Source organism: Mesoplodon densirostris, chromosome 7 (assembly GCF_025265405.1).
Source record: "Mesoplodon densirostris isolate mMesDen1 chromosome 7, mMesDen1 primary haplotype, whole genome shotgun sequence".
In the NCBI taxonomy this organism is placed as follows: Eukaryota; Metazoa; Chordata; class Mammalia; order Artiodactyla; family Ziphiidae; genus Mesoplodon; species Mesoplodon densirostris.
Window position 1 is genome coordinate 15959530 of NC_082667.1, and position 20984 is coordinate 15980513.

At 51.6% G+C, this 20984-nt stretch overlaps 1 protein-coding gene across 2 annotated transcripts in view; it reads right to left on the minus strand.

The window, feature by feature from the left end:
• PRDM11 (PR/SET domain 11) overlaps positions 1–5580 on the minus strand; it is a 49524-nt gene extending 43944 nt beyond the window's left edge. For both annotated transcript variants that reach the window (XM_060105017.1, XM_060105018.1), the window contains exons 1-4: positions 5204–5580; positions 4483–4607; positions 4025–4128; positions 3179–3441 (exon numbers count right to left, since the gene is read on the minus strand). In XM_060105017.1, the coding sequence (XP_059961000.1) occupies positions 3179–3441; positions 4025–4128; positions 4483–4601 (486 nt within the window). In that variant the 5' untranslated portion in view covers positions 4602–4607; positions 5204–5580. The remainder of the gene's footprint in view (positions 1–3178; positions 3442–4024; positions 4129–4482; positions 4608–5203) is intronic.
• Between the last annotated feature and the right edge of the window lie 15404 nt (positions 5581–20984).

Here is a 20984-nt window from a genome sequence, read left to right on the forward strand (position 1 = left end):
ATACCAGTCACCTCCATTCTAATGAGCTTCCCATCTCATTACTCTTCTGCAGGATTTCTCAGCCCTGGTACTGTTGACGACTGAGGCCAGATCATTCTTTGTTGTAGGAGGCTGCCCTATGTATTATAAAAGGTTTAGCAGCATCCCTGGCCTCTTACTTCTAGATGCCAGTAGCATATCTCCATCTTAAGTTGTGATGGCAAAAAAAAAAAAATCCAGACATTTCCAACTACCCCAGAAAGGGGGCGGGAGGTATAAATTGCCCCAGGTTGACAACCACTGGCTTATAGTAACAGCTCTTGCTAAAGTCACCAATGACTTCCCTGGCACTAAATCCAGAAAATGCTTTCGAACCCTTCTCTTGCTTGGCTTCTCAGCAGAGTTGGACATTGTTGGACATTCTGGCCTTCCCACCTCAGGCCACTCTTGCTCTCTCTCCCCTGCAGGATCGAGCTCCCCTTCTGGACCGCTCACCGTTGAAGTTCCTCAAAGCTTAGTCCTTAGGCTGCTCCACCTCTCGCTCAGCCCGTTCTCCCTGGGGGCTGCCCTCCAGCCCTCTGGCCCCACTGATCACCTATGCACAGGTGACTCATGAAGTAACATCTCCAGTCGTCCTTTCCAAGCTTTGAACCCATATATATAAAGCTGCCTAGTTGATATCACTACTTGGATATCTTGGCATCACTCAACAAGATATCCAAGGCATCACTCCAAACTCAACAAGCCCAAAACCAAAATCAGGATCTTCCCCTCAACCCAGTCCCCTTCTGGCGTTCCCCATTTCTCACAGAAATTCACCATTCCTCACCTGTAGGGAGAGGAACGCTGCAGGAGTTGTTCATGACACTTCCCTCTCCCTTACTTGGGCCAACAGGTCTCTTCCCAAGTCAAATCTCTTTCATCTCTGAAATAGTTCACAAACCAGTTCACTTGTCTCCATGTCTCTGCCCCACCCTAGCTCAACCCTCCACCGTCACCGACTTCAAGAACGAACACAGTCCTCTGACTGGGGTGCAGACGTCCATTCTTGACCAATGGCTCTACCCCAGCAGTTCTCCAGCCTGCAGCCAAAGTCACCCTTTCAAAACATCAATGAAAGCCTTTCACTGTTCTTAAAATGGAGAACGGAAGTCCCAGTTTGGCCCACTGGACCCTACATGACCGAGCCGCTGTCTCTTCCAGGCCCATGTTTGCTGCACTCCAGGCACACTGACCTCCCAGTTGCTCAAACGTACCGTACTCTCTTCTGCCACAGGACCTTTGCTCGTGGTGTTCCATCCATCTTCATGCCCCTCACCAATCATCACCTGGTGGGAATTCTCTTCCTTCAATCACAGCTCAACTATTAGGAAGCCTTCCCCGACTTCTGGCCCCATCAAATCCCTTGGTTGATCACGTTTCTCCTAGCCCCACTGTCTCTCCATTACCTTTCAGAGCCATAATGTTACATTTATTATTTTTTTTATTATTATTATTTTTTTTGCATTACGCGGGCCTCTCACTGTTGTGGCCTCTCCCATTGCGGAGCACAGGCTCCGGATGTGCAGGCTCAGCGGCCATGGCTCACGGGCCCAGCCGCTCCACGGCATGTGGGATCTTCTCGGACCGGGGCATAAACCCGCGTCCCCCGCATCGGCAGGTGGACTCTCAACCACTGCGCCACCAGGGAAGCCCCAATGTTATATTTATTGATGCTTATCTTATTCTTTAATTTCTTCCATCTTCCCCACAGTAAATTCTACGAGGGCAGGACTGATGTCTGATCTGGTCCACCATTGCGTCCCCAGAGCCAGCCCAGTGCTTGGCACAAAGCAGACCTTCAAGAGGTGTTTATTTAACGATAAATGACTCATCTTCCTACCCCCAGCCTGCCTCTCTCTACTGTTCCATGTCCCCCATCTGTGTTCAAGTTTGGGGCCTGAAAGTCATCACTGATAATCCTTCCTTTTCGAATCTGAAAATCCCTCTTCCTCACCTTCTCATCCTGTCTATCAACGAAGCTTGGGGATTCTCCCCCCTAAATCTCTCTCAAACGTGCTCACCTCTAGCCCTTGAGTTTAAGCCACCATCTTTCCAGATGTGAACTCCCACCCCAGCCTTTTACCTAGAATCCCAATTCTCCATTCTTCAACCTACCATGTCACACCTCTGCTTGAAACGTTCCGATGGCTTCCCCTGACCCACAGGATGAAGGATGCACTTGTCATGGCCTATGAAACACAGCATGATCTGGCTCCCATCTCCCTCTCCTGCCAAGTCTCGCCGCTCTGCCTCTCAGGCTCACTGCCGCTGCCCCACCAGACTTCTTAGGTTCCTCTCTCTCAGCTGTTCTGCCTACATGGAGCGTTTTTCCATCCCCCTTCTACTAACTGCTACTCATTCTTCAAGTCTCAGACCAGAGGAGATCTTGCCCAAACCCAAGTAGGCCCAGAACAACAATAATAGCTGACAGCTACTGTGTGCTTACTAAAGGCAAGCAGGATTCTAAGAACTTTGCAGCATTAACTCATTTCATCTTCACCATCAGCTATGATTACTGGCACAGAGAGGTTCAATGACTCATCCCAGGTCACATTAGGTAGTAATTAGCAAACCTGGCTGACATGATGAACTCAGGCTCCAGGCCCCAAATCCCAGAGCTCTGTGAACGCTGCCATCTCCCTGTATACCCAGAGCGTCCTGTATTCCCCCTTCAGTAGCAATTGTCACATGTGCATGTATTTGTTCACTGCCTGTGCTCCCCACCAGACTGTCCACTCTCAGAGGGTAGGGACCGTGCCCGTCTTGTTGGAAGCTTTACCTCTAGCATTGGATATTACTGCTTTTTTAGCTGAACGTCATGCTATGCATCCCCACAGTCCCAGCTCCAGGTCACCCACTCCAGATGAGGGCTTGGGTAAACCCTTCATAAATGTCATAGAATGGCCTGCCAGACACACGCATGAGGATTCATGGAGAAACTGCCCCACCACTGATTCTGTTGACTACTGCCAGATGGGGCTCCTCCCCATGGCCCTCGGCCACCAAGGGTCACAGGGGCAAGGGGACAGCAAGATCCATCATCCACGTGTCCAGGAGTGATGGCAGAAAAGCTCTGGGCCAGCGTATGGCTCCCCCTGCTGGTTTCCTTCCATGTTCGTGGCACCCTTTTCCAAGGCACAGCCCGGGAGACACTCACCAGCCACGAGAAGAAGCCAGCTGATTTGTCCTGGGTGGAGATCTGCCCCTCATAGGGGCCGAAGATGTGGCCCTTGGGGATGACCTCATTTATGCAACGCACGTCATTCTCCCCACTGGCTTCCTTGACCACCTCCATGCCCTGGGGGATGGTGAGGGCCGCCCGGTCTGGGATGCCCACAGGCACCGGCGTGTCGGACACAAACACCGGGGGACCGTGGTTCGGGCACTCATCCACAAAGTACTCCTGGCAGGACTCGCAGACTGGAGGGATGGAAAGAGGAAAGAGAGCCTCAGTTGGGAGGTAGGACCCCCATGGAGGTGGCTGAGGGGCTGATGGGAGGCCCACCCTGAGGACAGTGTAAGCCAGTGGAAAGTACACAGCATGGGACTCGGGAGTCCCAGCCCTGGCTCCACCCCAGCCAGTCAGAGGCCCCTGAGTCTTCAGTAGTGATAACTCACTCCCCTCCCTGGGGACTCAAAGGACACACCCACCAACGCCAAGGAAGCCAGTTTGAAAAAATAGAAGAAAGATCATGACTGGAGTCAAATAGGTCTGGGTTTGAATTGCAGCTGTGCATCTGTGAGCTATGGGACCTGACGCAGGTGGTATTTAACCCTCACCAAGTCTCAGTGTCCTCCCCTGGAAAATGGGACCAAATAATGGACACCTCAGTGGCTAATGGTGAGGATTAACTGAGGCCTGGACCTGTGTCTGGTACATAATAGGTGAGTGTCTATCTTCAGTATTCTCACTGCAAATTCCCTAAGCAGAGATGGGATGGGGGGTGGGGGTGGGGGTGAAGGGCACGCGGAGTGGCCAAGAGTAGCCCCAAGCTCCACTTACACCAGAAGTCCACTTGCTGGAAGCTTTTGGGCATGATGAGGTCACGCTTCCCCTTCAGTTTCCTGGGCTCCACTTCCATGGCGGAGGGGTCTGGTCTCCTAGAGCTGGCCAGGACAGGGGCCAGTAGAGAAAGCACAAAGCGATCAGAGTGAGAGGCTGGTGGGCAGGGAAACCGAGGACGTGGCCGGATGTGAGTCAGGTGGAGGAACCCCAGCCCACCTGCTTGTTCAGTGCAGTGGGTAGTGGAAAGGTAGGAGTCCTGAGACCTGGGTTCAGGCTTTCTTGGGCCACTGCTTGGGTTTTTCTAGAGCCTGTGCTCACCCCTGGTCCTAGGAGTTGCCCAGAGCAGAATATGGAAGATGAGTAAAGCATGGGATGTCTTTCCCAGGGTCTCCCATCAACCCAGCCCAGCAATGCCCCCACCTTCTCCCTCGCCTGTCCCCACATTGGGGCCTCACCAGGGTTGGCCATACTCCTGGTCGCGGAGCGGTGAGCAGACCTCTGTCTTCACCACCGTCACCATCTCCCCCACGGCTGCCTTGGTCTGCGCCAAGCACTCCTTCATGTTCTCAGTCATTCTGTCCTGGGGACGCGAAGGCGGGACCACCACAGGAAGAGGATCAAAGAGACAGGGGAAGAGGGGTGAGTGGCAGAGAGGGCAAGCGGGGGTCTCCTGGAGTCTGGTTACCCTCCCTGCCATCCCCAGAGGAAGCGCTTAAGAACACAGACAACAAAAACAGCTGTAGCCCGGCCAAGAGGAAATGCCATTTCTATCCCGGGCTGGTCCTGGGGACGACTGGAGCCACCAGCCCCATGGGGTCAGGGGCCGGGAGTAGCTCAGGCCAGGAGGCAGGGCTGGGAAGCACAGCCTATACCCCAAGACCAAAGGGCAAAGGGTATGAGGGACCCACAGGAGCCTCTGCACAAAACTCTGCAATGGGGAGCAGGGGAGGGATTGACTCAAGTCCAGCTGGGGCCAAAGGGGGCAGGCAGATGAAATGGGCCTTGAGCGCCTGGCTGCACAGCCCCTCACCCAGGGGCTGCCAGGGAATGCAGCCAGGCTCGCTTTGCCAGCTCAGAGCAGGTACAGGCGGGGCCTGGGGGTCCCCGTGTGGGCCGGCCCTGACTCCAAGCCCCACCCAGCTCTCTCTAGGGGAGTCTCCCTAGCCCGCAGCTTACCGCCCTCCTCCACCACCGCGCTGGGCTTCAGCCCCTCCCTTGGCACCCCAGGGTCCTCATGCCAAGCCCGGGGACACTCTTCACTCTTCGGGCCAGAACAGCGCTCAGCTCGGGCTGGGAGCTCGCTCGGCCCCCGGACTGGGCGAGCAGCGTGTGTGACTCACTACCCGGGGCCCCGCTGGCCACACCCCTGCTCCTCGGCTAATCAGCCCCCTGCTCCCCACCGGGGCCCCAAAGCCGCCGGCAGCGGGGAGGGGTGTGGGGAAACGTGACGGCCTGCCCCCTTCTCCGAGCCGGCGGGGACTGGGGGCGCGCGGAGGGGGGCGGGGGAGGCCCGGGCCGGGCCTAGAAGCCCCGCCCCAGCCCCCCCGCACCCCACCGGGACTCCCCCCCCACTCCTGAAGCCCGCGAGTTATCCCGGCTGTGTGTCCGGCTGGGAAAGTGTGAGATCCCGAGATCCGGCCGGCACTGCGCACCGGCTGGGAGCAGGGGCGGCGCGGGGGGCCGGGGAGGGCGCGGGCTCGCTCTCTCCCTCTCTCCCTCTCACCAACCTTCCCGGCGGGGCGCTCCCTGCCCAGCCCGGCCCTGCCCAGCGCCCGCCCTCCAACCGCCAGGCCCGGCATTCCTTGCGGGGGCATGTGGCTTCTTGCCGGCCCCGGGGGCACGCAGTTGGCTGGCGGCCGGGAGGGGGGCGCGCGGGGAGCGGGAGGAAGCGGGCGCCCGGGAGGGGCGGCGGGAGGGGGCCCCGCCTGGGAGGAATTCCAGCCCCTCCCGCGGGTCTCGGCCCGCGTCGGCCCCCACGCGGGCCGGGGGGCGCCTCGCGGGCGTCTGGTGAGAATGATAGCGCCGGGGAGGCTGGGCCCCGCGGCCCACCGCGCGCCCTCCCAGCCTCCGCAGCCCACTCGGCACGGCGGCGGCACGGCGGCAGCGCGGCCTGCGGCGCGGCCAGAGCGCCAGCGACACCCAAGTCGCCGGCCACGCACCGCAAGCCCGCCCCTTGCCCACCTGCGCGACCTAGGGTGGGGACCGGCGTCTGCCAGGGGCCCCAAGGTTGGTGCTTGGCTGACCTTGTAGCCCACGAAATGGCCCCCCAGCCACCCGTGAGGTGGGCAGGGGTTGGGGGTCAGCGAGGCAGGAACCTAGAGCTGGAAGACGTCCAGTGACTCGCCCAAGGTCACGCAGCCCATTCCTGGCGAAGTCTGCACTGGAGCCTAGGGCCTCCTCTGAGTAAATGGGAAACAGCAGGACCCCGAAATGTAAGCGTTTTGTTTCAGGACTGGTTCACTTTCATGCCACACCCTCAGCCCAGTCTTCTTCTAGAAGTATCACCCGAATCACCCTGGGGTGGGTTCAGGACTCAGCCCATAGGTGCAGCTGCCAGGTGGAGGCAGGACCCAGTGGATTTATAAACGGTCACAACACCCCTGTCCTAAGGAGCACTTCTCAACTGCATGGACAACATTTACACGCAACACATCCTGAGGCAGCTGGTCTAGAGTTTAGGAGCCTGGGCTCCCAGAGCCCACTGCTTGTGTTCAAACGCCAGCTATTGGCTATGTGACCCTGGGCAGGTGTTAAGGACTGAATGTTTGTACGTGCCCCCTCAGGAAAAAATAAAAAAAATCCATAATCCCTACGTTGGATGCCCTAACCCGCAGTGTGCCTGTATTTGGAGACAGGGCCTGCGAGGGGGTGATAAAGGTTAAATGAGGTCATAAGGATGGGGCCCTAATCTAATAGGGCTGGTGCCCTTAAAGAAGGGGAAGAGACACCAGAGTGCCCCCTCTCTCTCCACCAGGTGAGGACAGTAGGAAGGCAACAGTCTGCAAGCCAGGAAGAGAGCCTTCACCAGGAACCAAATTAGCCAGCACCTTGATCTTGGACTTCCCAGCCTCCTGAACTGTGAGAAATAAGTGTCTGGTGTGTAAGCCACCCAGTTTATGGCATTTTGTTATGACAGCCTGAGCTGACCTGGGCAGCAGACTATCTCACTTCTCTGTGCTTCCATTTCTTCATGGGGAAAATGTGTCAAGTATTAGATTCTATCACAGATGTTGCTGTATTAAACAGACAGAGACGTGTTTGGAGGGAGCTAGGGAGCTAGGCACCGTCTCTATACATCCACTAAAGAAAGCTCATCAGGAAGACGGGTATGCACGACATCATTAAGGAGTGGCTTTGAATTCTCTCCTTTGGATTGGATTTATTTTAAGTCAGCCATTTGCAGACTCTGGCACTATAATAGGAACTGACCGCTTGGGACCATTTTGCATTGAGCTGTCCTGTTCTAGCCTCTCTGCCCTCCCCCGGCTTCACCTGTATGCCATGCTCCACCCTGCCGGGGGGCCTGTGAACTTGCTGTGTATTCCACCTGGAACACACCTGGAAAACTCCTACCCATTCTTCAGCCCTCACTGCCCCCCCCTCCATAATACCCTCTCTAGCCCCATGTCCCTTTCCTCATGGCACTTGTCACTCATAGAGCAGTCTTCTGTTAGTATGATTATTTGATGAATATCTGTTTCCCATAACAGATTAGAAGCTCCCCAAGGGCAGAGGGCAGGCCTTTTTGCTCACCACTGAATGGCCAGCACTTGTAACAGTGAGTACCTGACGTCAGGGCAGAACAAGTGAAAGACAAGCCATATGCTAGGGCATAAACTTTAAGGAGGCACCCATTCTCAGGGTCATGCGCTTGCAGGATTGGCACCTGAGACTGAGTGCCTCCTTCAATTTTGCACCCCTAGGTGCCTTGCTTGCCTTACCCGGGTCTCAGCCTTGCCTATCACATAGCATATTCTCAATAAATATTTGCCAAGTGAATTCATGACCAAATGACCCGTCATAACTCACTGTCTCCCACCAATACGTCCTTCTGGCCCCTTTGAGTATCTCAACTCTGTAAGAGACCTCAGAGGGGGAGATAGCGTGGGTGGGTTATTGTTTTGAACCCTCTTCATGGGGTACTTTCTCGTGACCTCTGCCAGGTAAGGTGGGGGAGGCTGGCATCGAGAGGCAGTGAGGGACAGTGAGAGTGTGATGGGATTAGACTCCTGAGGCCTGGAGCCTGAATTTGATAATAAGTGTAAAGCATAAGCTGTGCAACCATGGGCATATGACTTCAACTCTCTAGGCCTTAGTGTCTTCCTTGGTAAAATGGAAATAATCAAAATTGCCCCAGAGAAATCACTGAGACAAAGGCTGGGTCAAGGTCTTGGAAAGAGCCAAGTGCTAAGGGTTTGTAAGGGATATTAATAGTAAACTGGCTGCCAGAGGCAAGGGGGTGAGCAGGAAGAGAAAGGAGAGGGGGGATGGAGGGAAGAGAGACTGGCGGGGAAGGAAAGGAGGGAGAAGTAGGCAACAGTAAGAGAATAAAGGCTGGAGGGGAAGAGGGAGAGGAGAGGAAATCAGAGAAAAAGGAAGGGGAGAAGGGAGAGGGAGACTCTGAGAGACAGAGGGAAGAGGCACACAGACATTTTTCTAAGTCTTAAATGGTCCTGGGGAAAACATCCCCTTATAAAAAAAAAAAAGCATTCATCTGAATCTCAAAGTAGAGATGTCTGTGGGCCACTTACTTTCATGTCTTATTTTTCATTTACATCCCACCTTCATCCCATTAAAAAAATTGTGACGATTTATAACATAAACTCATACTCAACAGGACAGTTGAACAACCAGAGACCTCATGGACAGGAGTAATGCCAATTATACACAGAATCTGTGGTAAGATGTTTAGTGATCTAGCTTTCCATTCAGTTCTGAGCCTCCTGGCAGCTGAGGCAAAAAGGGAAACACGATGGGTTACAAAGTACTCATTATTTGATACCTATTTATTGACTGGCTGCACAATTAAGTTCTTTTCATTCTTGGAGGGGTCCAGCTGCCTGGAGAACCAGAATCAACTCTCACTTACATAACTGGTGTGTATTACAACTCCTTTCTGTGTCTGTAATGAAGGTCATGGGGGCAGGGAGGGAGAAGATGGGATGTGGCAGGACTGAATGAACTTCCATTTGGGAAGTGAGGGAGAACACGGGCTTGTGTCCTTCATTAGGTCCAGCTCAGAGGGCACGGTAAGGCCCGAGCCAGGTGAAGCTCCAGCAACTGTTTCTGCAGATTGCTCTGGCCCTGCTTGCCCAGAGAGGGGCTTAGGGGAGGGCGGGGTGGGGGTGGGGGGTCAGCAGGCTTCATAGAGGACTCCAAGCTGCTGGCAATGCTCCCTCTCAGCTGGCTCCTCTGAGTCTGCACCCGCAGAGATTAGGCATGTTGCAAACCCAGCAATGAGATGCAGACCCAAGAGGAGGGGGCAGAATGCGGCTCAGGAGCCTGCGGCTCTGTTTTCACTCCTGGCAGGTTGCCAGGGTCCTGGAATGCCCGGCAGCCAGTGTGGCCAGAGGACCAGGGGCCTGTACCCACTTGGGTACCCTAGAGGCTAGCACCAGGAGAATCTGGCAGGTCTGCTTTTGTACCCCCGCAGCATTCTGTGTTGTCTCCCCGATGACAAAGGGACGCGCAGTGAGGGGGCTGGCCCGAGGTACACAGTGACCTGGGCTGGGTATCCCAAGCCTTGGGTCTCAGTCCCGACTGTGCCATAAACTTATTTATTTATTTATTTATGGCTGCGTTGGGTCTTCGTTGCCGCGTGCAGGCTTTTCTCTAGTTGCAGCGAGCGGGGGCTACTCTTCCTTGCGGTGTGCGGGCTTCTCATGGTGGTGGCCTCTCCCCCGTTGCGGAGCACGGGCTCTAGGCGCACGGGCTTCAGCAGCTGTGGCTCCCGGGCTCTAGAGCGCAGGCTAAGTAGTTGTGGCGCACGGGCTTGGTTGCTCGGCCGCATGTGGGATCTTCCCGGACCAGGGCTCGAACCCGTGCCCCCTGCATTGGCAGGCGGATTCTTAACCACTGCGCCACCTGTGCCATAAACTTTTTAGGTGATCCTGAGCAAGTTCCTGCCTGGCTCTGAGCCTCAGTTTCCCCTTCCTGAAAAATGAAAGTTCCAACATGGTTCTTAACAGTAAACCATGGGGATAATTGAGGGAAAGCACGGAATTATTACAGGGAGTTGTTGGATTTATATGTCCAGCAAGCACTGCCTGTGGAAAGAATAGATTATATGCCTTGAACTTATGCATAAGACAGATTTTGCAAATGTATGTAGATACTTTTGTGATGAACTAAAGGTAAATTTATTTAACAGTGTTATTGATTCATAGAAGCCCTATGGCACCATGTGTTTTGTTAACCAACTGATACCAGCACAGCCACTCAACAAGCTGTGTAACCTTGAGAAAATTCACTACCTGCTCCACCTCGGTTTTCTCGTCTGTCCAATGGGACAGATATCAGATCCTATCTCATAGGGCTGTTTTACAGAGCACAGTGCCTGGCATATAATAGGTACTCTATAGATATTAGTTCTTCTTATGGTCCATTTTATTTATTATTTTAAAAGTGTAGCACACATCAGGTGAGCATGTTGGTGAAATTTTTTTGACATTAAAAGAGGTCCTTGGGCTTCCCTCGTGGCACAGTGGTTAAGAATCCACCTGCTAATGCAGGGGACACAGGTTTGAGACCTGGTCCGGGAAGATCCCACATGCCGCGGAGCAACTAAGCCTGTGCACCACAACTACTGAGCCTGCGCTCTAGAGCCCTCCAGCCACAACTACTGAGCCCACATGCCACAACTACTGAAGCCCGCGCACCTAGAGCCTGTGGTCCACAACAAGAGAAGCCACCGCAGTGAGAAGCCCGCGCACCACAACGAAGAGTAACCCCCGCTCCCCACAACTAGCGAAAGCCCGCGCACAGCAACGAAGACCCAACACAGCCCAAAATGAATAAATAAATTTATTTTTTAAAAAAATAATAAAAGAGGGCCTTCACGAGTAGTCAATAGCCTTAATAGAGAAACACTTTTAATAAATCTATACTATAAAGATGCTTATCCCAATGGAAAAAAAAAATGGAAAAGAACGTGAAAAAGCAATCTGCAAAAGAAAAGAGACAAATGGCCAATATGCATTATGGAAAACCACAAAACTCTAGTATTCAAATAAATATGCTAAAACAAATAAATATCATTTCTCCTCTATTAAACTGGCAAAGATTAAAAATCTTGATACTAGTCAGAGTTGGCAAGTGTGTGGGGGAAATACCCTACATACCCTACTAGTTAGAATAGAAATCGGTGTAATCTTTCTGCAGGGCCATTTGGCAATGCATATGAAGAGCCTTGAAATGAGCAAAACCATTGTAGGAGCAGTCCCAAATCTAGGAATTTATCCTAAGGACATAATTAAGTTGTGTGCAAAGATTTACCCACAAGGCTGTCCTCTACAACACTATTTTTAGTAGCAAAAAACAGGAAACAACTTAAACCTCGAAAACAAGAGAGACGTTAATACATAACACACAATGAAATATTACACAGCAATTAACAGTGCTTTAGAAGAATATTTATTGACACGGAAACACAGGCTCAACATACTGTTAAAGAAAAACTGAAAGTTATGAAGTGAAAGAAGCCAACCTGAAAAGGCTACATCCTGTGTGATTCCAACTCTATGACATTCTGGAAAAGGCAAAACTGTGGAGAGAGTAAAAAGGTCAGTAGTTGCCAGGGGTAAGAGGGTGGGAAGGGTGAATTGGCAGAGCACAGAGGAATTTTAGGGCAGTGAAACTACTCTGTATGACACTATAATGGTGGATACATGTCATTATACATTTGTCCAAACCCTCAGAATGTAAAACACCAGTGAGCCTTAATGTAAACTGTGGCCTTGGGATGATAATGATGTCAGTGTAGTTTCAGCATTTGTAACAAATGTACCTGCCTCTGGTTTTAACTGTATAACCAACAGCTGAATGCCTGCTGGGGTGGCCACTGGACTGGCCACATAGCTGAGGACTGATGGGTCCAAGCACACCTCCAGCTCTTGGAGTCCGGGCTAGTCCTCAGACTGATGCTGCTGTCCATAGTGGGGGAGGTTCTGGGGGTAGGGGCCAGGGAGCATAGGGAAACCCTCTAGTTTCTGCTCGATTTTCCTGTGAACCTAAAACTGCCCCAAAAAATAAAGTCTAGGGACTTCCCTGCTGGTGCAGTGATTGGGAATCTGCCTGCCAATGCAGGGGACACGGGTTCGAGCCCTGGTCTGGGAAGATCCCACATGCCGCAGAACAAATAAGCCTGTGCACCACAACTACTGAGCCTGAGCTCTAGAGCCTGCGAGTCACAACTACTGAGCCTGCGTGCCACAACTACTGAAGCCTGTGCACCTAGAGCCCGTGCTCTGCAAGAAGAGAAGCCTCCGCAATGAGAAGCCCGCACACCGCAACGAAGCGAGCCCCCGCTCGCTGCAAATAGAGAGAAAGCCTGCATGCAGCAACGGAAGACCCAACACGGCCAAACAAACAAATAAATAAATAAACTTATTTATTTAAAAAAATAATAATAAAGTCTATTTTTAAAATGAAAGTTGCAAAGATAGATACAAAATAATTCCATATAAAAATGTATATTTAGCTATACAGATTTGCACACACAGATCTGGGAGGATACATATTGGGATGTCACTAGTGGTTAGTTGCGGGGCTTATGTTAAAGAGACTTTCTGCTTTCTTTTTGCTAAAGAGAAAAAAAGTCACTTAAAAAATTTCTAAAGGAACTCTTCATACTCATTTAGTTGAGAAATTGCCAGAGAAGATAATAACTAAGGTTCTTCCATCTTTACCCACTTGTCATTAGATACTGAGATCTAACCAATTATTTGGGAGGAAGGAGGAATCCAAATTAAAGACTGAACACCAGGCATATGTGTCACTTGATGCCCATTGGATGAATGAAGGAGTCAATCAATCGACCAACTGAGTAATAAGGGCCCCAGTATTTCAACCATGAAACACCTCTGTTTTAATTTTTTATGATTCCCATTTGAAAGATTTTGTCTACTAAACATACTGCATGTATTGTATGACAATTCATTCATTTTCCTAGTTTTTCTAATACACACAGGTTATGTGATAACTAGGGTGAACCCGTGGGTTCTTTGCTGTCATTCTAAGCAAAAGCAAAGAATCTGGCACATTCATTCACTTGTCCTGCTGATTACAGGGAGCCGTGCGATTTTCGTTACACTTCTCTATGTTCAGAAAATAGCTCGGTGGATAGAATACTATGCAGAAGTGAGACTGGACCACAACTGCATGCTGTAGTATAGATGAGTCATAATACTGAGAAAAGAAACGAGACCCCAAAGAGTACATGCCGTATGGTTTAATTTATGTAGTTAAAAATAGGCAAAACTATGGTGGTTACAGGTGTTACTGGTTATCCTTGCAAAGAATTATTATAGAAATGGGCAGAAAAGGGGGTTCTAGGGTGCTGGCCATGCTCTATTTCTGGATCTGGGTACTGGCCCCTTGGGTGTGTTAAGTTTGTGAAAATATATTGAGCCATGTTCTTATAATATGTGCATTTTTTATATGTATGTTGATAATAACAAAGAAAAAAATCTGCAGGGGCCCTCAGGGCAAGGAACTCCCGTGGCAGGACCTCCAGCCCCATCCAGCCCTTGATTTTGCAGCTGGGGGAACTGCGGTCCAGCCAGGTGAGGCTCCTGCCTCAGTCATGGCGGATCTGGTTTCAGGCCTTTACCTGCATGGCAGTTTCCACTGAGCATCAGTGGTGCAGCTGGCCAAGGCCCACAGAACACATTCTCCCAAGGTGGTTCGTCCTGCAGAACCTTTTAGAGGTAATATGTTGACTCCATGATGGTAAGACTTTGATAAGGAGTTGGAAGAAACAGTGTAAAAGTTCCTGAGTCAAATGGAGAAGCTGGTGAAGGATGGCACCTTTTTTTATGAGTTTGCTTCTTACAGCGGATACTGCTAGTGGCTTACCTGGATCTCATTCCCCCTTTCCTCCCACTAATGGAATTGGACTTTGTTCAGATGCTACACCTTCCTCACCGGACCTACTGCCCTACCCTCGGGGGGAAAGCACACAGCCTTTGTTGCAAATGGCTGCCATGTCCCGCGGAAGACCCCAGCAGGAATCACCCTTAGGATGACGCTAGCATGGCACAGCAGCGGAAAGGTGTGGTATAGTAATAAATATATCTGGTCTTTGTCCCCAGTTCCTGGAACAGAGCTCCTAAAACCCTTGGCATTTCCCAATAGGAGTGTCTTTTGTTATTCACAAGGAGCCCCTTGCTATCACACCTGAGTTGATGCTGATGAAGTCACTTAGGATGGGGCCCCTTGATAGACTTAAGATGGGGCTGATCACCAGAAAGACCAAGAGATTAGAGGTAGAACTTTCAGTCCCATCCACTGACTTGGGGGTGGGGGTAAAGACTGAACTCTATAAAAATTCTTAAGATTCAGAGAGCTTCATGGTTGGTGAACACATCCAGGTGCTGGGAGAGTAGTGCATCTGGAAAGGGCATGGAAGCTCCACGCCCCTCTCCCCATACCTTGCTCTATGCATCTCTTCCATCTGGCTGTTCCTGAGTTGTATTGTTTATAATAAACCAAAAATAGTAAGTAAAGCACTTTCCTGAGTTCTGTGAATTGTTCTAGGGAGTTATAGAACCTGGGGAGGGGGACGTGGAAACCCCTGATTTATGTTGGTCAGAAGTATGGGTGGCCCAGGACTTGCAAGTGGCGTTTGAAGTGGGAACAATCTTGAGGGAGTGGGCCCCCAACCTGTGGGATCTGTGCTCATTCTGGATAGTTAGTTTCAGTTGGTGTCGAAGTATCAGAGCATGGTTTGTTCGGTATTGGAAAACATACCGGAGACGGGGACTTTCAATGACATGGTTCAGGCATTAAATCAACGGGTCCTGAAATCTGCCCTACTTCTGCACTTCCTGTTACTTCTTTTTACTCAAGCCTGACTAGGACAGGGTCTCTGTTACATGCAGCCACAGCCATCCTCACTGGTACCCTACCCTGCCAAAGGTGCAGACTCCACCTACCCGCAGGTCCAATGGGGCTGGGATCAGAACTCTGGCTGTGCCTCTGTAAAGCATCCTCCTCAATGGTGCCTTGGACTACAAAGGGGCAAAGGGAGGGGCTGCAGCATTACACCCCCAGCCACCCCTCTCCCCTAAGCCCAAGATCTGACCTGCAGCTATAACCTGAGCTCTCTCTCTCATGCACTGCTGGTGGGAGTGTAAAACTGGTACCTCTAGGGAGAGCAGTTTGGCACCAGTAACCTTTCAAAAATGCACATAATCTTTGATCCTGCAATTCCACTTCTAGGAGTTTCTCCAAGACACATGTGTAAGGGTATTCATTGCAGCACGTTTCTCCAAGACACATGTGTAAGGGTATTCATTGCAGCGCTGTCTGGAAGCGCAAGGAACAACTGGCGTGTCCATCTGGAGGTTGGTTAAATAACTGATAGCATATCCATACAACAGGCAGCCGTTTCAAAGAAGGAACTGACGGAACAAACTCCATCCCCTGCTTCCACTCTGCCCCTACTGTCCATTCTCCACCCCACAGCCAGGGTGAACCCATTACAACCTAGGTCAGATCAGATGGCCCCCAGCTCAAAACCTCCTCTGAGCCCCACCTCACACAGAGCCAACAGCAAAGCTCTTCAGGGCCGTGCCAGCCGGACCCAGTCTGCCCTCACGCCCTCTGGAACTCATCTCCTCCCACTCCCCTTTCACGCCCACCACAGCCCCAGAGGCTGCCTTGCACAGCCTGCAACAAGACACGCTTCGTCTTGAGCCTTTGCACTGGCTGTTCCCTCTGCCTGGAATGCTCTTCCCCCAGGGACCCACAGGGCTCACTCCTTCACGCCCCTCAGCCCTTTGCTGCATATCACATGCTCTGGCCACCTATATAAAACTGCAGCCCCCTTACGCTTTCTACCCCTCCTTCCTTGCTTCATTTTCCTCCAGAGCACTATTCACTGTCAAATATATGCAGTACTTATTTATATTCCTGGCTGGCTGTCTCCCCGACAAGAATGTAAAGTCCAGGAAGGCAGAGATATTTATCTGTTTTGTTCATTGCTGTATCCTCTGCCACTAGAAGAATGCCTGGTGCAAAGTGAAGCACACGATACACACATGTTGCATGGATTACATAATTCATGGTGAAGACAAAATCTTGGTAAAGACTTTGTATAATTTGAGAGGCAGCAGAAAATGGTGGTTTGAGACGAGGCTGACTGAGTTCAACCCCCAACTGCGTCAACCACTGTGTGCTGTCAGGGGAGTTCCTTAACCTCTCTGTACCTGGAGATATTAATAGCACCTACCTGGTAAGGCTGTTATGAGGATTAAATGAGTTAGTATTTGTTATCTACCTAGAATGGTGTCTGAGCAGGCTATATAAATGTGTGTTACATAAAATAAACAGACCCTGTTTTAATAAAATTAGAAGGACATACACATTCATATGTGCTTATGTATGCACAGAATAGCTGTAGGCTATGACAGCTGCTGTTCCTGGGATTGCCAGCTGAGGGAGGAAAGTTCTCACTGAATTTTCCACCAGATCCATGCATTTCTAATTTAAAAAATAGATTAGTAATGCCTAGGAGTTGTCAATTGTTGAGGCTGGGTGATAGGTCCATGGAAGTTTATTATACTCTTCTATCTTTTTTGTAGAGTAAAAAAAGTGTTAGAGAACATATCAGTATTAATAGTCTAAAAAAGAAGTCCCAGGCTACCCTGCCACCTCCCCTCCCAGCATGCCAGAGAGTGGAACAGAAGGGGAGACTGCATCTGCTGATGGAGGGAGGGTGGGCAGGGGTGGGGGTCGGGGCTCCTTCCAGCCACCTGCTGTCCCCACGGAGGGGGACCCTGAAGTCCACACAAATTCCCGGAGTCCCACCTGGCTCCAGGATTCCAAGCACCAAGTCAACCACACAAGGCTGGGGGAAAAGGGTAGGGAAAAGGGTACAGGCTGCAAGCAGTGTAGGGTCTCTGGGCTGAGCTACCAGGGGCTCAGGGAGGCCACGGTTGCAGACGCCAAAGCGGGAGGAAGGGAAGGTCTTGATGGAAAACGGCCTGGATGTGTACATTCGTTGAAGGACAATCAGAGACGGCCTGCACTGATTGCTTGCAGGCAGATGTTGGGAGAACAGATGTGTCCCCTGGTGTCCCCCGCTCCTTACCCCTGTGATGCTAATGCAGAGGGCACACAGTCTTTAAGCAATCTGCCCCCAAGTCACACCAAGTCACACCTGCAGGGGTCACACCAAGTCACACCAAGTCACACCTGCAGGGGTGTGACTTTAAGCAATCTGCCTCTTAAGGGGCAGGGCTGGGGAAGGTGTGCTCTGGCATCTTACTGCCTCCCACAGGCTGTTAGAACTAAAGGACGCACCCAGGCCCCTCCTTTCTAGACGAGGAAACGGGAGGCCCAGAGGCAGTGACTTGCACAAGGCCTCCCAGAGGGAGACTCTGGGAGATACAAACCCACCGCCCTCGAGCCTGTGCTCGCAGCCCCTGCCCCGCCCTGCTCTCCCTGCCCCTCTCCACAGCGCTCTTAGCGTCCTCACCTCTACACTCCTTCCGACCCACCCACCCATGGAGCTGGAGCCTCTATTTAGCCAGGTAGGACCCTGGTGAAACACCACGCGGTGTTTTGGCCACAAGGAAAGGGGTCCTACTGTCCGCACCACGACTCCCGGAGGAAAGGCCCGTGGAGGGAGGGGCTGCGGGGCCCTTGGGGGCCCCATGGGCCTGGTGCCAGCCTTCACCTCTCCTGCAGTCTCCTTCAGCTCCCTCCTCCCTCCTTGTTCCATCCAGCCCTGCCATTCTCACTGGCTGCTTGTTCACCCAGTCCTGCCCAGAATCTCAGAATGAAAAGAAAGCTCAAAAGTCACCTAAATCTTTGCTTCTCCTGGCGTGGTCCACAGACCAGCAATAGGGCCATCACACGGCACTTGTTAGAAATGCAGAGTCCCGAGCTCCACCCCAGACCCCCTGAATCAGAGTGTGCCTTAAAACAGGAGATTCCCCCAGAGTGTATATCATCACTGAGCACGCTTGAACACCTCCAACAGGGAACCAGGCGGCCAGGCCACCATCCCATCTTTGGACAAGTAAGGGGTGTGTGTGTGTGTGTGTGTGTGTGTGTGTGTGTGTGTGTGTGTGTGTGTGTGTGTGTGTGTGTGTGTGTGTGTGTGTGTGTGTGTGTGTGTGTGTGTGTGTGTGTGTGTGTGTGTGTGTGTGTGTGTGTGTGTGAGAGAGAGAGAGATGGAAGGGGTGGTCCGCCATGGGTCCTGAGCGTCCCCTGCTGAGTTTATCAGACTGTAAGCCCTCACCGTTCTCTGACCTCTGACTGTGAGCCATTTCCGTAGCTAGTCACATAGGTAACTAAGTAGGTCATGGTGACCACAGCATGAATACTACCATACCACTGCTCACTCCCCGGGGAAGGGGAACCAGCTTCTTTACCGCTTGCTACAAAAGGTGCCGAGCCCTCTGCCCTGACCTCTTCCAGTGCAGTGTAAGAGCTCTGGGTCCATCGTGTCACCATCTGGGTCCATCGTGTCACCCGATGGGACTTGGAGGCACAGTAACCGGTGCTACCGTGCTCATGATCCTACTGTCCCCTGTGCTGGGGGTAAGAAACTGTCTTGCTGATCCATGGAGTCTTGGCCACATGTAGTATCCACACCAAGAGATTGGGGTTCTTTCCTAACTATGTGTGTGTGTGTAGGTGTGTCTGTGTGTGTGTACCATTAGTGGCCACTTATGAAGAATTAATTATCTTCCCACGTACTCATGGAAAGGCTCACACATGTGGGTTTATACTAGGACCTCGATTTGAGGGGATTCAAAGGGAACCTGGCCCTTCTTGAGCACCTGCTTTGTGCCAGGGCTTGGCCAGGTGCTCCACTTTTTTATTATCTCACTTAATCCTCTTCGCAAACCTGCAGGGTGGAGTCTATCCCCATTTTATATTTGAGGACACTGAAGCTCTACCAGCAGCTCAATCTTGAAACAGTAACAAGCATATTATCTGGACACAGGCAATAAAGAAGTAAACAAAGAATAAGATGATTTCAGAGGATACCTTTGAATGCGAGGCGCCGTGATCACTAATTATTATAATGATTGTGTGTCAAGCTGGACCGAACAAACAGTGTCCTGGGGCTTCTCTGGGTGGGCTGACAAGCTCTGCATGGAGGAGACACTGCGGAACCGTGACACTCCGTAGGGAGGTGTTGGGGCGGGGCCGGGGGGGCGAACCTGGCAAGGACCAAGGATAGAAGACCTTCATCCTGGTCCTGGAGGAAAAAGGGGCGTAGATGTGGCTGATGCCACATCTTGACTTTTGCATGCTATGGAGTGCCAGGCACTGTCCTAGGTGCTGGGAACCTAGGGTGAACTAGGTCCCTGACCTCGTGAGGCTTGCAGCCTGGGTAGAATGTCTGTAGGTTTCCCCACTAGCATCCATTACCCCTTCTGGCACCAAGCCCCCTGGTGTCCTTGGGGAGACACCTTTTCAAAATGCTTCACTCTAATTGGCTGGCCCAAAGGCCAACCCACCAGTGCTTATATCTGCCCATCACAGTGAATGGTGTAGGGAAGGGTAAAGGGCCCAGTTAATCATGAGCTGCAGTTTTGGGGTTTTGGAGGAATCTGCTGGGAAGAGGAACTCTGAAAAAACAGAACGTAAGCACGGATCTGCTGGCAGCCAGCCACGGTGCCACCACACATGGCAGCCTGCCTATGAATGGAGCCAGTACAGAATAAAGCAGAGTAGGATAGACAGGCCGAGTCCTGATGACATTCTGTGAGCCCTGGATCCAACTGTGCCTGAAGCCGTAGATGCTCCTAGACTTCTCACTTTGAGGAGCCCATAAATTCCACTTTTGCCTAATCCTGTTAGACTTGAAATTCTGTCTGATTGTATTTAGTCCTTTCAACAATTTACTGAGTACAGTTTTACTTTACTTGTTTTTCAGACAGAAAATGGAGGCTCAGAGAGGTTAAGTGGCTTGGATAAGGCTGCACAGTAACTGTCTGGAGACTCTCCAAGTCAAAGCCCATGCCCTTTCCACTACTCCAAGGTGGCAGTGTAGAGGGTGATAAACTGCAGTCGAGCGTGAGGTAGGGTCTTCCATGTCAGGGAGTGGAGGGACCTCCTAGGAGAGGTGGCCCCTGAGGGATGAACAGAACAAGACTTGCTCTAATCAGAGACAGGTCTGTAGAGAGGCAGCTGAGGAAAGGATCCACAGCTTACAAACTGGTGGCTGGGTTTTTTTCCAGTTTTTATTTTTGCTTTAGTTGCCAACTTTAAAGAAACATAAGATTTTGTGTAAAAACATGGATGTTCAGCTTTTCTGGAAAACCAGAAGTACTAACAATGCTAGGTAGGGGGTCTCACGTGGCAACAATTTGCCAGAGCTGGGTGATGGTGGCCAAATGGGCAAGGCACTTACTTTCCAGATCTCCGGCCAGCCCGTGTCATTAACGGACGTCCCCTGCCTGGGCTGGACTGCTGAGTGTGTGGCCTGCATAGCAGAGACGAGAGTGCTGTGTAGACACTGTCCTCTGAGAACCCAGCCTCAAGTGAGAGGAGGGCGCTGGGGAGAGACCACGGTGGGCCCCCCGCCTCTGTCTGCTCCCAAGTCCCCAGGGCCCAGAACGGTTCCTGGTAGGGGCTCAATGCACACTTGGTGGAGGAAAGAAGAAAATGCGAGTGTGAGCTGGGAGCTTCCAGGACCACCTCACAGCGACCTTATAAACCAACTCCAAGAGGCACCTTGGTGTAGAAGTCGGGAACAATGTGGGCTCTGAAGTGG